The following is a 16,981-nucleotide window of genomic DNA, read 5'->3' as shown; positions in this document are numbered from 1 at the left end:
CTTACAATCAGTAGTAGCCCAGGCATCGTATAATTAACACACACACACACACACACACACACACACACACACACACACACACACACACACACATACACACACACACACACAGTTACTCAATTCAGTTCCATAATAGTTTAACCACACGACTATTAGGCAGGTATTTTCAGAGCATTCTGTTAATGAAAAGAAGATGCATTAAGAGACCCTCGTGCCTCTTCTCTGCATCAGCATCTCCTGCATCCTGTCTTTCAACCTCCTTCTTAAAGTAGGTCATTCTGCAACAGCGAGCGACTGCTCCTGTCAACTCCCAGCTCTCTACACCTCCCTCAGATCTCACCTTCTCAGGACCCACCCTGGGGTCTGAGGCTCTAGGGGTTCTGTCCATAAACCCCCCCTTCCCCTTCTCCAGTACCGGGATTCTATTATAAGAGAGAATTTCCCATTTGCATGTTTTATAATGAAACATTTTTAAATGGGAGACACAGATCAGAGTGTGACACAAAAGGCCCAATTACAATAATACACATACAGCAAAGCCATTGGAAATAAAACCCGAAAGTAACCAAATTAGTTTCATTGAGACAGTGTCCAATTCACAGAGGCACTCTAGAAGGGAGCTGGAATTAGCTTTTAGTGAACCTTCAGCTGATGTCCAGAAAACATAAGAAAAGCAAAGAGGTCATCTCTGTGGAGACAGTGGGAGGGGGGCGGATTACAGCTCTGCCCGGCCCCCACCCCACAAACGTCACAGCTGGAATAATGCATATTACAATGCTGTTAATGTTTCCCAGTCACTCATCCCTTGATCCATTTATCTCTGAGTCCATTATCCATCATTATACTCATGCATTAGACAGGTAATTGATAGATGTCAGATGTTAGGTAAGCTTGATAGTGACCAATAACAAAGGTTGAGTAATACTCTATTCACACTAACTATATTATGCACAGGGATAAATGAAGTGAATGACAATCATGTTGCTTTAACGTGTGTTTATTGCACATTATTTAGGTAGTGTGGCTAGGCTGTGAGAATCCCAGTGTGTTTGACTAGCTGACAGCTTTGTGAGTTTATGCATTATTAGTGTACATTATGTTCATTCTGGATGCATCTTGCATTCTGTAATATTTTATGCTGAATGGGGAAAATGCTGTTTTATGTTCATGTTATGCGGTATGTGTAGATGTATTGAATATGGAGAATTGCAGTAATTGGATAGATAGAAAAGTGCATTAAAGAAAATGTTCAATTTTAAAAGGCTGTTTTACTTGACTGCTCACCAATAAATCTTTAAGGGTGTTTTGCTCATAAAAATGCAAAAAAAAAAAAAAAAAAAATCCCAAACAACTTTGATAACACACTGACTGGGGAAGGATCAAAAACACTGCCAAATCCAATGCCAGCTCAAATAATTTAACCCCGTACATTAAACATAAAATATTCCCTCTTTTAATTGGCTGATTCACAAGCCAATTAAGTGATTGCCTGGGTGCTTCCTGCAGTCTATTGGCTGACTGTGCGGTCTCTACAATCCAAGCAAGTCACTGGCGCTGTGCTGTGGGCGGGTGCAGCTGAAGTAAGTGTTTTTTCACAGATAATTGGGCGCTGTGCCAGTGCTGTTGAATTCAAAGTGACAGAAGACAGTGATGCCTGCCCCTGTTCGGATCAATGCCTCTTTTCTAGTTAGTGCCACTTTCTCAAGATAGCTTTGGTGGGAATTGAAGGGTATTCATTTTATTTTGTAGTCAGGACAGATCCATTGACATTTACATCTCATTTCTGAGAAAACAAGAGAAACTCCCCTTTCTTTCTCTCGCGCTGTTTGATAAGGCGTGAGCTTTCTCTGTGGCTGTGCAGTGATTTCTTTGGTGGAAATGCAGATTTCCTTTTAAGATATTTGCTACAGTTACAGCATCTGGCCACCCACAGACACTGGGGTCTATTTTACTGATCTAAACAGCGGCAAATCTAAAGAAAGCCCTCATTACATCTTTAAAGTTTAACAGACAGGGGTAGAGTTATAAACTTGTACTGTTGAAGTTTGATTTTCACAGCATTGTCCCTTAGCTAATTCTTTATCAGTGGCCTTATTTGGATCCGCTACTGTTTAGTCGAATTGAATGTTCCCCACTGTGTGCTAAAATCCTAACAGTAGTTACAGTGTTTAGCCATAGGTGGCACTGTGTGCTATTCAAAATAACATTAGACCTTTTAAAAACAGTTTTTAAGGGGAATGTAGTACATATCAGTAAAAATATATCTGGATCTGGATAGGATTGTTGTCTTGAAACTGCTGACAAGCTGGGCAGACAGTCGCAGGCTGCCGCACTGAGAAACTCATGAGAATGCTTATTCTTGGAACAGAGTTCATCACAGAGGAAATGCTGACTACCTGCTCAATATAAGAATGATCAAGTGTACCCGGCAGACGTGGGGACAGGGTCAGTTAAAAAGGCAGCGAAAGACCTGTGGTGTTTGCAGTGACTTTAAGCAGCTCTGCTTGTCGTTATATCATCAATGAACGTGGTAGAATGATGCTATTGTTTTCAGCCTCGTGTGTCACCCCTCATTGCAAGACAATGCCGGACTGTTTGGTTGGGTACGTCCTGTTCGCTAGATGCTGAACTGCTGAAACGTGTAAAAACAGACCTCCTGCTGAATGCCATTGTGATGTCACACTGCCATGTCACTCTGATTGGAGCAGGAGCGGTTGAGGACAGTAGCAGGCTGCGACTCTCTTCCGGGGTTGGCAGTAGATGACACTGTTTGTGCATTTTCTGGCCTGCAAGGTCAAGGGTCGGACAAAAAAAAAAAAAAACAGAAACCCTACAATAGGTAGTTGAGCCATCTGTGTGAATGAGTCCCCGACATGTATTATGTATCAAAGATTACTGATCAGGAGAAGCAGTCTCAGAAAAGCAACAATGAAGCGGAGGGTGTCAAAGCCAGTGCGTAGCAGAGGAACACGGAGAGGTTCAGACATTCCCAGCACTGATGGCAATGCTGTTTGTCTGTCGTTTGAGTTGTCAAAGGCAGCTGCTTTTGATTTTGTTTGCACACTCTGAAGGGTTTTATTTCAGTCTTCTCTTTTGGGCTTAAGTGACGCGGACTCTCGTTTGAAGAGGAGCCCTGTGCAAAGCGGGGAGAAATGTCAGCGAGCACGCCGTGGGGAGGGCATGCCAGTGCAAAAAACTAAACTAAAACATGAGCTCATCTTTGCTAATAAATTAAAGGCAGCTCTGCGGTCTGGTGGTTTTTAAAGAGGACAAGGTGAGTGTGGTTATATCACTTAGTGACGTGGAAGAACTGCGTTATCATTTTAGACTGAACTGTCGGGGTACCAGGTTTTCGTCTGGTGGTAATGGCACTGTGCTGTCAGCAGGGGGCGCTGTAGTGGATTTCAGAACTGCTTGTTGGTATCCTGCCAGCAGTAATACATGACACGAAGGGAAAGGTGAGAGCTTTTAGCAACGATGCAGAATTTACTCTTAATCCCTGTATTTTCATGCATGGCGTGCTCTTAGGGAAAGTTGGCATTCTCAGCTTGTGTTCATGCAGTGTGGGTCATTCCCCTGTAATGTCCATTTAAAGTAAGGAGCAAACAGATTATTAAGAAAACAATTATTTCACAACCACTGTACACTGGCCCCTATTGCAAAATCTCCATTCAACATTTGGAACGCAAAGATTGTTGTGCATTTGAGAGCTAAGGTCACAGCTCCTCGAGGAGGACAGTAAACTGTTGGTTTTAGTTCTAACGAGACAGTCTCCTATTATGTGGTATTGCCAACCACTGAGCTTTACACAGTGCTGTGTTTTATAGTCGCATTGTAGAACAAAGCAACACAGAGCTCAAAACCACAGCCAAAGGCATTGGAAAGTAAGCAACGCAGCCCACAACAGCTCTTGTTGTGGCAAGGTACTGGAGGGAGCATTATTCAGAAATCTGTCTCATAATTTCATGACATGTGGACCAGGACTGGACCTTGATGTACAGCACCTCATGTGTCCCAGTGAGCAATAGGACACAGGTTACAACATCCGTGAACAATTAAACCCTGCTACAAATATCTGCTTGTAAAAACAATGGTATAGTGTATCCAGATGCTATATTCAAGCAAACCGTTTGTTAACATCAGCGAATCTGCCACGTATCTGAGATCCTCAGGCACCATTACACACTGTGGATGCGGAATGAAAATGGACCTGAATGCTTCAATTTGTTTCCTCCACGTTGTGTAATATCAAATAGGAATGTCTTTGTATGTATAAAAACCCATTGTGTCTTTCCATGTGTGTGTAATAGTAATCTAAACCACAGGTGCTCCCCCTGCTGGGCACTAAACACAATACACCTGTTGGGCTCTCTCCCTCAGCTCCAATAAACCAATCAGCTGCTGCATGTATTAAAATGCCCTATCATAAACTGTACAGTTTTTTTTTTTTTTTTTTTATCAATTAAGTATGTATTTCTGTTATTCCAGGTGACATTAACGAAGGAAACTGTTCAAACCTTATCAGGACTTTATCTGCACATCACCCTGAATTTTTGGTAAGGATTTTTTTTAATATATATTTTGTTAGGATGTGAAAATGTACAGCTTTATGTTATAACAATGCAAACTGCAATCCCTGAAGCATGGAGAAAGGGTGCTCCCTGCAGCTCAGGGTAGGCTTGAGGCATGGAGACTGAAATGTTCCCTCACCTCCTAAGAGAAAGGGTGTTCATGCCTGTCCAGGGCAGGCTTGAGGCATGGAGACTGAACTGCACCCTCCCTCTAAGAGAAAGCTGGACCTGCCAGTCTAGAGCAGGCTTGAGGCATGCTTGCAGGGCAATTTAGAAAAGCGCACATTACCACTATCCTTGTATATCCCTTTCATGAGCAAGTTATTACAGAAGACAATAATATAGAGGTAATTTAAATTGAACCCAAAGCTAATTTATGCTTTTGGTTTAGGGTTAGGGTTATTACTATCTATGGCTTGTCTGTGAGCAGGGTATAGGCTCTCACTATAGTTTACCAGTATACTGGAGCACACGGGGGGGATGTTTAGGATAGCTCCCCCTGTAACAAGCCTGTTTTGTTGGGTACTGTGCCTCTGTCAGCCCCTGTGGTGGGAAATGTCTGATGTCTGAGAGCTGAGGGCTGACAGAGGTGACTAATGCTGTGGGATTCTCACGGGCGTATTTATAGAACAGAAGTGTGGCACTGAGGGGTCTGGGTGCTATGGAGCTGTCGCTATGGAGACCACTGACTGACAGCTGCACCGTCTGAGTTGAGAAACAAACAATGAGTGACGGAAGTCGTCGGCCCAGAGTGACAACACAACAAGTTGTACCGAGGCAAAACTTAGAGGAAACTAAGTCAAGCAGACAGACGTTTCTGCAATCTGCTACAGGGGTCAAGCCTGGACCAGGTCATGAAATGCAGTTGCTCTATTGCATAGTTAAAGGAAAGCTTTGTTTGCTTCCACTTCAGGCAGCTGTTTGCTTTAAGCCAAGTTAGGGTTGTGTCAGCCTGGCTTTCTGTACTTGTAGAGAGTTAGTCTGGTAATCCTAATGCAGGATAGCATAGCTTTATCAATGTGGACTGCAGCATCCCTTCACCACTCAGATTTTAATACTCCCCCACTCCAGAGTGGATGGATTGTTGTCCCTAAGATCCTATTATAACCCCGTGCATTATCTTGAAGAAGAAATCCTAGCAGACACTTTATCAGCTCAGAGTATTAGCTGCAATGGCTCTGGGAGAATATTGAACAGGTTCCCTGGTGCAGCAACACACTAGTAGTAGATACAGCAGCATGGTTCATAGTAAAAAGAAATGCACTAACATGAATGTATTATGAATGAGTATTCTGAAGGGTACCCATTGAATGTATTTCAATGCTAGCAGTATGTAATTATAATCCCCCCAGCAGAGATAATGTGTAGTGGAGATGCTTGTAGATATTGACTGTACCAATCCAATTGCGTCTACAGTAGACCTTTCATTATTCCATTCTTTACATACTGGGTACTTTCTCATGGTAGTACCCCTGAATGTGTAAGATTCTTGGTGAGGGTGCATGTGCTGCGTAGTGTTTGCTGGTAGTGTTTTTTTGTGCCCTCACAAATTGAATTTCAATGTTTTACAGGGTGTGATTTATCACTGTGATTGTGTTTGTGTCTAGCTGTCCTAACAGGCACTAGACCAGTATTTTTAATAGAGCGACCCCACCTCTACAGAGACCCACCTCGTACAGGACAGCTCAGTTCCCTGTGCTGCAGCCCAGGCTTCTGGGGCACTCTGGAGTGGCAGCTGGGACAGCTCCTGGTAAAGTCACACCAGGACTGCTCCTGTCAGCCCTGTAGGGGATGGGGGTGGATATCAGGAACGTCAAGATCCTTAACAGCCCCCGTGACTCAGATTGGTGGCAGAGCCTTAAAGCACTCGTTCCCTGAATAAAAGATACAAGTTTAGCCTGGTGATTTGATGCTTATACATAATTACCAGTGCTTTGTCATGCTTGCCTGTGCGTTAATATGCTGGTTTTGCACATTCGTCCAGCTTTAATAATACACAAGGCACGCATGCACATTTTACAGGTAATGCCTTCATTACACGCATGAAGAAACATTCACCCACATGACTTGATTCTGGTTTAAACCCTTTGCTTTTACATTTTACTGTAAAAACCTTTGTATACAGGTATTAGGTAAAACAAGCTGAGCCATTTAAGACTGATGAAGGCGCTAGCTGAAATTCTTGTATCTCATAATTTTTGTTGGAGTGTTTTTTTAATTGAAACAAGAGAAAGGAGAAGGGTGGGAGATAAACAGCAGGGAAAACATGAAGAGACTTCAGGTGTCTGCAGCAGCCCCCTCCCTTGAATGTCACACAGCGTGGATACAGGCTTCTTGACGTGCCCCTCACTGACCCAGAAAGACAACTGCCCAGGGAGACAGCCAGCTAGGCAGCCAGGAACTGAAAATGGAATCTGTTTAACTCTTTAACCCCCTGCCTTTACCATCACAGCGTTTTTTCAAGGGACCTGATACTGAAATATCACTGAACTGATTACATTTAAGCCAAGGTATATCATTTTCAGACAGAGACTCAATCTTCGTTTTTGTGACATAATGTTCTTTTCAAATCTAAGCAACAATAGTACAAAGTCAACTTCCCAGACCTCTACGTTGCACTCAGAGTTTTGTACAGATGCATTCATTCAATTTTATTTGGAGCACTGTAGTGCTGTTTTACAAATTCACAGTCCAGCCCTGGTCCTGCTGATATTTCAGTCTCTCTTCTTGGTGTTATCCTACATTATGGTGGGACAGCTTCCATTTCAAGTGTTCTGTCATCCTTGCCTCCTGTCCTGTGGTGGCTCTGTCCCTGTTCTGTGTCTCTGCAGTTTCTGAAAGAGGTGCCGATTGTTTTGCTTTCACTGTGATTTGAGTGACAGCCGGAGCAGAAGGGTTAGTGTGGGAGGTGTGCCTCTTTCCCCATGGGGGGGGGGGGTTTGAGATTGTCAACAGATGGGCACTCAATGCCTGGGGGTGTGGGGGGTTGAGACTGCCATGATTGTTAACCGTGTCACTGCGTGACTGTCCCTCTGTTCACCTTTCATGCCTTATCATATCTGTGAATACTAGAATGTTCAGTTGTATGAAGAGGGCTCGACACAGTAGTGTTACTATCACTGTGCAGATCAACAGCAGAATGAGATCTTGAGAAATCTTAGCATGAATAACAGTTCAGCCCTTGACTCTCTTAGGCAGTGTGGTCTAGTGGTTAGAACTGAGAAGCTGGGAACCAGCAGATCCTGGATTCCCAGCTCACCCCCAGCAGATCCTGGATTCCCAGCTCACCCCCAGCAGATCCTGGATTCCCAGCTCACCCCCAGCAGATCCTGGATTTTCCGCTCACCCCCAGCAGATCCTGGATTCCCAGCTCACCCCCAGCAGATCCTGGATTCCCAGCTCACCCCCAGCAGATCCTGGATTCCCAGCTCACCCCCAGCAGATCCTGGATTCCCAGCTCATCCCCAGCAGATTGGCCGTGCTGTAGCAATAAGGCTCAGAAGTAAATAGCAGAGGACAGAGAGATCCTGCATTTAAATGCATTCCGGGAACTCTGTTTGTAATGTATTATAATGCACCGGAGACTTCATCCCAGACGTTTAGCTTGGCCTCCTGTCTCATGGTCTGCTTCGCTCAGTCCAGCGCACCCGGGCCCTACTGCAGAGGAGAATCATTGCGCCTGTCAGCTCTATTTTTACCTTGAACGCTCCTTTATTGATGGAGAACTGCAGGCTGCAGTGGGGAGCTGTACTGAACAGGAGGGAGCATAGGCACAAACACACATACACACCAACACCATTCTCCCTTATTGGGGAGATCAAATTTAAAAGCACAGAATCAAGTTTTTTTTTGTAAATGTTCCCAGTGTTTTAGATCTGACTACTTCACCTGGTAGGCTAAACCATGCATTTATAACTCTCTGTGCTGCTTACCTTCTGTTCCAGACTTATCCCTCATGTTCTTCTATCTGTGCTTAATGTGAATTAGTGTCTTGGGTTAACATGATCTATTCCATTTAGGATTTTATAGATTTCAATCAATGCCTTACAAGAGATTCTCAGGGTGCAGCAGAACAAACTACAGCTACAAACTGACTGGTCAACCAGGGCTCCCAGCCACTGAAAGTAATATAAAGTTCAGATACTGGAAATGTTAAACATTGATCTGCCGGATTATTGCATATTTGATGGTCTGCTGTAGCAGAAACAAACTTTGTCTCTGCAGGATATTGTCACATTGTCCGTTGTGTGTTTACCACTGATACAAAGACCTTGACAGCTTTCTTTTCAATCGATCTTGTAGAAATATCTTCATTTATAATAATGCTTTGCATTTACCAATGTGCTCTAGCATACTTCTCTGTGCTTTACTTGTTTGTGTTTTATCGTGCATTCACTGTGCTTCACTACACCTTGTAGTACTCAGCACTATTTGAGTGAATTGGTAAACATTTGAAGAGAGAACTGTGTGTGCTTCTTGAGAAAGAGATGCTAGTGTCAGGTTTGTTTCTGCTCCTCTCTTCTGGTATCTGCCCTGTGATCTGCGATTAGCTGGGTGCTGAGCTGTCTAGGATGACTGCCTGCTTCCTTTGCCCTGCAGCACCCCCTTCCTCTCCCCAGCTGTACTGCAGCCCGCTGCCTGAATCGGTCCAGCCAGGGGTCAGGCTCTGAGCTTGCTTTAAGCACCAGCAGCTTGTAAAACTGTAAAGTTTATTACCCAGCTGCAGGGGCTGTATTATATCAGAATATTCATTTGAATCTGTGCTGTACCCAAGGCTTTGTAGAACACAAGGCAATATGAATCATCAGGGCACTTGTTGGATCCACCTGCATGTCGTATGTATGTAGAGGTGCTGAGGGACTGGGTTCATTATGGCAAGTGAGCGTGTGCGTGTGTGTGTCTTCTGTCCTCCCCCTTTCTCGTTCTTTCAGTTTAGCTGAGCAGTGCTGTTTTCCTTGCTGCAGTCGCTCACAGCACACAGGCTGCTTCAGCACTGTCCCCTGGGACCTCCAGCTGCAGCAGCTGTGAATCTAGGCCAGTCAGGGAGGTATCCTTGCTTCTTTCATCCTGCTAGTTTGCAGTCCAGGGTGTCGACCACCTGCTAAAGGTTTGCACACAGTTCTCCAATGCTGTTACTACCATGCTTTGTGGTATACCATGGCTTTTACAATGCGTTCACCGTGCTATACCACAGTAAGCTTTTTTACTGTAAGGGGGAACTCACATGCTGGCAGAGGCAGTTTGTTGGGATGGTGTGTGCATAGGGCCACCTATAATCTGAAATTTAAAGTACCTTTGCTAGAATGTAGCTGGTCATCTATCAGTCTCTTTCTATATCCAGGGCATGAATATTTTATTAATAAAATACAGAACTTTATTTTTTATGTTGTACTTGACTTTCAAATTGCCATGCCTTCTAAAATTATGCAGTAAGTTGTTTTTGTGTTTCTTTGCAGATCCGAGGGGAGTGGCCGGCAGCAGTCAATCCAGCCAGTTGGCAACGAAGAGGGGTGTGCGTTGGTCCAATCGTGGGGAAGATGTTGGTTAGGGGACGGGAGCTCTCTCTGGGGGGTGTGGCTCTCCTGCTGTGGCTTTGCTGTGGGGTGGGCGGGATTGAAGTACCGCTGGACCGTAAGTATTACATCAAGAACAGAACTGGCAGGGTTTAACTGTATGTTAATGGTCATATCCACATATCCTAATCTTTCACACTTAATTAACACAATGGTGATCTTGAGTTGGAAATGAAGATACCTTTAATTGCTTACTTGTGTGTGTGTGTGTGTGTGTGTGTGTGTGTGTGTGTGTGTGTGTGTGTGTGTGTGTGTGCCTTCTCAATCCTTTTTAACAATACCACTAGGGATCATCGTTGCAATCATAAGACGGTTTTATTGTGTGCAGCAGAATTTTACCATGAGCTCTCAATCTGCCCCCCCTGCCGGCTGACCTAGAGCTGCCCTTGCGGCCACAGCAGTGGCAGTCATTAGCCTGACTGTCCTGTCAGTATCAGAAGCCTCGCTGTCTCCTGCAGGCCTCAGAAACCAGGTTTCCAAAGTCCTGTTAATGAGAGGCCGGGTGTGAGGCGGAGGCCCTGCCGGGAGGCTGGAGAGCAGACCTGCAGAGCACTGCTGTCTGTGGCAAAGCTATTCAGGGCAGAGGTTAGAGCAGAGAAGACAGTCACACCAGAACAATGAAATACACTTTCCCTGTATGGAAAAAGGCTGGTATTACACTGTAGTAAATCAATCAATGTTACTGTATAGATTTATAAAAAGCCAAGTCCTGGTTTATCAAGCTGTTTATCAAGTAATGTTCTAAAAACTAGTAAAAAGAATTGGCATAGGTGCAGAAAGATGGGCAAGGCCCTTTACCTGGTGCAGAAGGATAGTCCAATGTAAAACTGTACAGCATTATTTTAATTAGGGTTAGGGTTAGGCTAATTGAAATCTTAAGCTCAGTATTCACATTTTGACACACACACACAAACCATGATGACTTCAGTTTTCATTTCATTTTCATGCACAGTTCCTGGCTCCTTCCTCCTACAGCAAAAACCAATGAATCCAAGACAGCCACTTCCAATGCATGCACAACATGCTAGCCTCCACCACTAGGGTTCCAGAAGTGAAACAAGAATGCAGATTTCATGAAGCATCTCTAACTTACAGCATTGCGCCTCATCTGTGACAGCTCTGCATCCTTTAACAATATTCAGTGTGGTGTATAATCTTGCTGTACTTCTGAACCTGACATTCCTAATATTACTAACAATCCCATCTCCTTGTCTCTCTTTTTAATCTGACAACTCTGGACCCAACAGCAAGAATTCAACAAGAGAGTAAGTCCACCTCAACACAGCTTCTCTGGGGTTTTCCATTTAGTGTAGAGAAGTCACTACTGGGGATCTGAGAACCAGCAAACTCACTACAGTATAGTATAGATAATTTCATACTAGGGATCTGAGAACCAGCAAACTCACTACAGTATAGTATAGTATAGATAATTTCATACTGAGTATCTGAGAACCTGTGAACTCAATTAAAACGAGTCTAATAGACTGTAGAGAAGTGAGTATAGGGACTCTGAGAGTGTGTTTAAAACAGTACAGAACTGATAAGTGGCAGTGGTGGGGATCGCAGGGTCTTGTCACAGGTACAATGCATATTTGACAGTGTGTAATGGTGTGGGTTTTCCTGTGCAGTTAAACAGCCTCCGACCATCACGAAGCAGTCAGTGAAGCACTACATCGTGGACCCCAGAGACAATATCATTATCGAGTGTGAAGCCAAGGGGAACCCCATACCCAGGTGAGGGCCCTCCCTTCTACCAGCACCACAGTGAGTGAGCTTTTCCCATGGTTATGCTACAGTATGCATTTACAGTACTGTAGTTTACCATGGTTTGCTATATTTTAAAATATACTTTACCACACCTCTCTAGGCTTTACAGGGTTTACCTATGCTTTACCATGCTTTTCTTATGCTTTATTATACTTTGCTATGCTTTTACAGTACTATTTCTTTTTTACTTGAATCCCTCTTTTACACACCCTTACCAAATGCATGTTGTCATGATGACAAGATTTGCCTAAGCAATTAAGGTATGCAAACCTGGCCACACGACAGTTCTACACTGAGCATTGATCTCACTATCTTTCTGTCTCTCTCAGTTTCTCGTGGACGCGGAATGGGAAGGTCTTCAATGTGGCGAAGGACCCGCGGGTCTCGATGCGGCACCGCTCCGGCACGCTGGAGATCGGCTTCCGCAGCGGGGGCCGGCCGGAGGAGTACGAGGGGGAGTACCAGTGCTTCGCCCGGAACGAGTACGGCACTGCGCTGTCCAGCAAGATCCTGCTGCGGGTCTCCAGTGAGAAGCCACCACGCCATCTATCCCCTTACTGATTCCTGGAATTATTATTATTAGTGTTATTCATTTTATTAGGGGTGTGCTGATATTCTCGTACTTGCTTATTTATCGGCAGGCATTAAACAAATCCATTCATTAATGTGTTGATAAATCAGCACCTTATTATTATTATTATTATTATTATTATTATTATTATTATTATTATTATTATTATTATTATTATCATCATCATCACAAACTGTAAAACTGTAGGCCTAGTCCTTCTTTTGATATCCTCAAATTTACAGATAATGTTCGGCCAAGAGGTTTTTGTAATGCCTGTCAATCATTTAGGAAGAAAAAAAAAAAATAGCTCTTGATTAGAACGCACAGAGCCTACCGGAGTTCTAGAACCCCAGCTCTCCTCAGACCCTCCATATTCACATCACATCGGTGCTGGGTTAACCTCTTATTGTGTGTGTCTCTCAGAGTCTCCTCTGTGGCCCAAAGAGAATCTGGAGCCTCGGGAAGTGACTGAGGGCTCTCCCATCATCCTGCCCTGCAACCCTCCCCCTGGACTGCCTCCCCCCCTCATCTTCTGGATGAACAGTGGTGAGTTCACTCCTCACCCAAACACAGGGCAGCGCTCTCGTGGAAACACTGTATATGCTGTAGAACTAGCCACTAGTCTTAACTCATCGTACAGTACTGCATCTCAAAAACAACCTCTGCATGTTTTATAACGTTAATCATAACAATACACCTTTGATCGCGTGCTTTCCGAAGGCATCAGAAGGATGAAACATGTTTCATGGTAGTTTGTGATTAAAATCATTTGTGATTTAAAACAAGGTAGTACATTATTAACAGAAATCATTTCGCTCATTTTGAGCAAACATACTGCGCAAGATCTCTGCTAACAGTCAGCAGTGGGGTATATAGATCCCAAAGATTACGCATTGGATTCATGGTTTAGCCATTCAGACATCTATTCTGATCTCCTAGGGGTGGGTATATATTGTCTTAACTTAAATGAAGAGGCATAAGGAAGTGGCCAAAATATTTAATCAACGTGATATGGTCTTACATTACAGTAGCCCTTATATAAACTCAAATACAACATTTTAAAATGTATTATAGCACTGATTTTTGTCAAATGTAATCAATTTACTTTCTGTATAAACATTAATTTTCAGAAACAGTAGAGAAACCCTACGGGCTGACAGTACTGTGTGTGTGATTCATCCCCCCCTTGCGCTGACAGTACCGTCTGTATGATTCACCCCTCTCCCCCTGCCCTCCTCTACAGCTATGATGCCAATCGTTCAGGACAAGCGTGTCTCCATGGGGCTGAACGGGGATCTCTACTTCTCCAACGTGGTGGCCATGGACGCGATGACAGACTACAGCTGCAACGCCCGCTTTCAATTCACACACACGATCCAGCAGAAGAACCCTTTCTCCCTCAAAGTGATCACCAGTGAGTAACACCCCAGCACTGCCAAACACACGCGCCTTGCACCCAGCCCTGCACTGCACAGCTCCCCTAGTTTCTGTTGAAGAGAGGACCAGAAAATCCGACCCCTACTAAACACGAAAAAAATAAAAATAAAAAATCGCCCTCATTGCAGCATGAATAAACCTGTACTGTCTACTGGTAGGAATTGTTCATGCAGCTGCAATTAAAGATTAATTCACATTTCTTTTATTTTGAGATATCTCTTCGTCAGGGTCGTCCTGGCAAGAGAAGGCAGCAGAAAAAAAGGGACAACAGAACAAAAACACTTGGCACTATCATAAACAGCAATACAAAATAAAAGCATTTAAAACAATTCCAGTGTACCGATCCAGCAATTCCAACTTCCAGATTCAACACATGAAAGAGTTTCATATTCACAGGGAGGAAGAGATCATTTATCAGGGGTCTGACTGCACTGACTGCTGCCTGTTTAAAAGAATGCTGTTGGTGGCACTTCAGATACCCCATCGCAGAGAGCGGTTTCACTGAAAAAGCAAAATAGAAAGCTGACCTTCAATTCTAAAACAAGTGTAAAATGCAAGATCTCCAGAAAACGGTGCATTTTCAATCTAACGCTTAATACTGTGCGGTTTTAGGGTGTGTATTGGTGTTTAATGTTTTAACGTTTAACCCTTTAGAGCCTTGAGAGTCACTCATTTCCCCACATGTGGCCCTAACACAGCCTTCTGTCACCTGGACTGGGTTAGCTCTCGCTGACTGGTGTCCTGGCTTACTTGTGTCCTGGCTTACTTGTGTTTGGCTCAGTAGATTATATGGGTGGGCAAGGAGCACTGAGACTAGATTGTCTTTACCCTTTAGTCTTCACCACAAGGGTGTGTAATCTCTCTAAATCACCACTAAGGGGTGTATCTGCCTTCTGTCCAACGCCTTCTCTAGTTGGAAGGACCTGTAACTCCCTGAATCGCCACTGGGGAGCAGTATTGCGAATATGCAATGCAAATATTGTTAATGTACTTGTTCGCGATGTCAGGTTATTTATCAAACACATTTGAGGGTAAAGGTTTGAAACTGGACCCATGTAGATATTTAGATTCCTAACATGTTGTGTTTTGGAGTCTTTAGCAGGGATTGTGAGAGACACCTGGTGGGGGGTTAGCAGATTTGCAGGTTGGGGGGAGAATCATTGCTGCCCCGCTATATAGGCAATATTTTCTAGAACTGCAGAACTATCATGTCAGTAAAGCTTTGTTAATCTATGCGTTCTTTTTTTCATGTTGTGCTGCTGTTTTGTGTTGAACGTTTGCAGTTTTTTTTTGTTCTAAAAACTAATTTATCTGATTCTCTGTCTTCCTGTTTCTCTGTCTGAGATGAGTGTTTGAGTCATTTAAAAAAAAAAACTATTGAGAAATTATAGGAATGATAGGGAGATTTAAAATGAAACATAACATGGATTTCCATGTACATTCACTTAGGGAGGGCTGTGATCTCAGGACTGTAGCCACTGGTTACTAATGAGCAAGGAATGAAATTAGATTTTGAAACTTCCATGCAGTTTCAACTAAATTGGTTATAAAGTATATTTATATATATATATATATATATATATATTTTATATATCTATATTATATATTATATATATAATATACATTGCACACCACTTATGTAAGCGTGGGATGGAAACAGTTTGATAGCTATCTGGCTTAGCAGTTACTATAGTATATGTACTATATATTTCTCAACTTTAGTTGGCAGCACTGTAATTAAAGCATTTTGTTCTGTTTTTTTAATTAAGAGGATCAGAGCTCTGTATGAATCATGAAGTATGGAGACACTTTTAAGTACAACTCACAAACTTTGCTGGAAGGTACGGTTTATTCCAGCTTTCCAAAGCAGCACTAATACAGTAGCGGAAAACCACAGTGGCCAAGGAAGCTTGCCCAGTCATAGGCACCCACACAGGGACAGAAAGAGCTCTTCCCCAGAGTAGCTAAGGGAGCTGGGCTGCCCTCTGCTGGCCAGTAAAAAGTAGAGCACCCTTAACAGAACCTAACCACGTTCTGAACCGTGAACGGAACCCACTCCAAGAGCAGTGCCAGGTTTACAATTAATTTTAATGAAAAAAATGTATAGAAAATTAATGATAATTCTGAAAACAAGTGAACAGTTTGTGCAACAGTAAAATCTCTTTTTAGTTTAATCGAGGTTATCTGGCTATGAGCCCCAGTAAAAATGGATTTGTATTTCACCTTTTGTTTTATTGTTCTGACCTGGTACCATCCAGCCCCTGTGCTTGGTTTTATTTAAAGACTCTTCCAGTTTGATTTTCATGTTTTCTTCTGTTGTGCTGTTATCTCCTCTTATTAATTGTTTGCTTTTGCAAATTTGTCGTTCTGTTTATTTTCTTTTGTTTGTAACCCCTGCCTCCCAGCGGGCGGCGCCTCTGGTCTCGTTAACGTTATCTCTTCTTTCGCCCTCCTGTTTGTTTCTTTCTGTTTGTTTTTGGCATGCTGACGCCATGTTATGTTTTTTTGCAGAGGAGCCCCATAACGATACGTCCTCTCTGAACCACAATGACTATTACAGTGGTGAGTGTGCAGTGACTGTGCTGCCCTGACCCGGTCTCCTAACCCAGCTACCACCTAACCCAGCTCTCACCCCCTCGCGCCCACTAAACACATCTTCAGTATAGACAGAGATAGAAACTCCAGGGCTAGGCATTTCCAGTCACAGAGAGCCAGCTATAGAGAGGGTGACTGGGAATGCTCGTGGGGTACTGTAGTCATTCCACGAATGAGGATAGCCATCCTCGCGTGTGAAGTAACCACACCACTCCATCAATGGGAATGGTGTGTGTAATTAAACAGCTTTCCTCTGATCAATCTCCTCATCTGCCTGACAATGCACAAGAACTTGGAAGAGTGCGATCCACCCGGTCGTTCTGTCGCTGGATTGGACCGAGTGCAATAAACTATTTTACTCAGTAGCATTTGAAAGTCATTTGATGCTAGATCTTGAAACTACCAAAAAGCACACCTTCTGTTGGGGCATTTAGTGGAGCACTGGGCTTCCCTGACATGAAGTCTAA

The 16,981-nt window shown here is 43.5% G+C and overlaps 1 protein-coding gene across 1 annotated transcript in view; it reads left to right on the top strand.

Moving 5' to 3' along the window:
- The window catches only part of LOC121299785 (neurofascin-like), a 60,865-nt gene that overhangs the window by 16,854 nt on the left and 27,030 nt on the right, over positions 1-16,981 (top strand). The window contains exons 2-7 of the mRNA XM_041227846.1: positions 4,489-4,556; positions 10,028-10,202; positions 11,773-11,878; positions 12,241-12,437; positions 12,906-13,028; positions 13,726-13,896. Of these exons, the coding sequence (XP_041083780.1) occupies positions 4,489-4,556; positions 10,028-10,202; positions 11,773-11,878; positions 12,241-12,437; positions 12,906-13,028; positions 13,726-13,896 (840 nt within the window). The remainder of the gene's footprint in view (positions 1-4,488; positions 4,557-10,027; positions 10,203-11,772; positions 11,879-12,240; positions 12,438-12,905; positions 13,029-13,725; positions 13,897-16,981) is intronic.

Source organism: Polyodon spathula, chromosome 25 (assembly GCF_017654505.1).
Source record: "Polyodon spathula isolate WHYD16114869_AA chromosome 25, ASM1765450v1, whole genome shotgun sequence".
In the NCBI taxonomy this organism is placed as follows: domain Eukaryota; kingdom Metazoa; phylum Chordata; class Actinopteri; order Acipenseriformes; family Polyodontidae; genus Polyodon; species Polyodon spathula.
The sequence above is the reverse complement of the archived record's forward strand: the minus strand, read 5'-3'. Positions and strand labels throughout refer to the sequence as shown.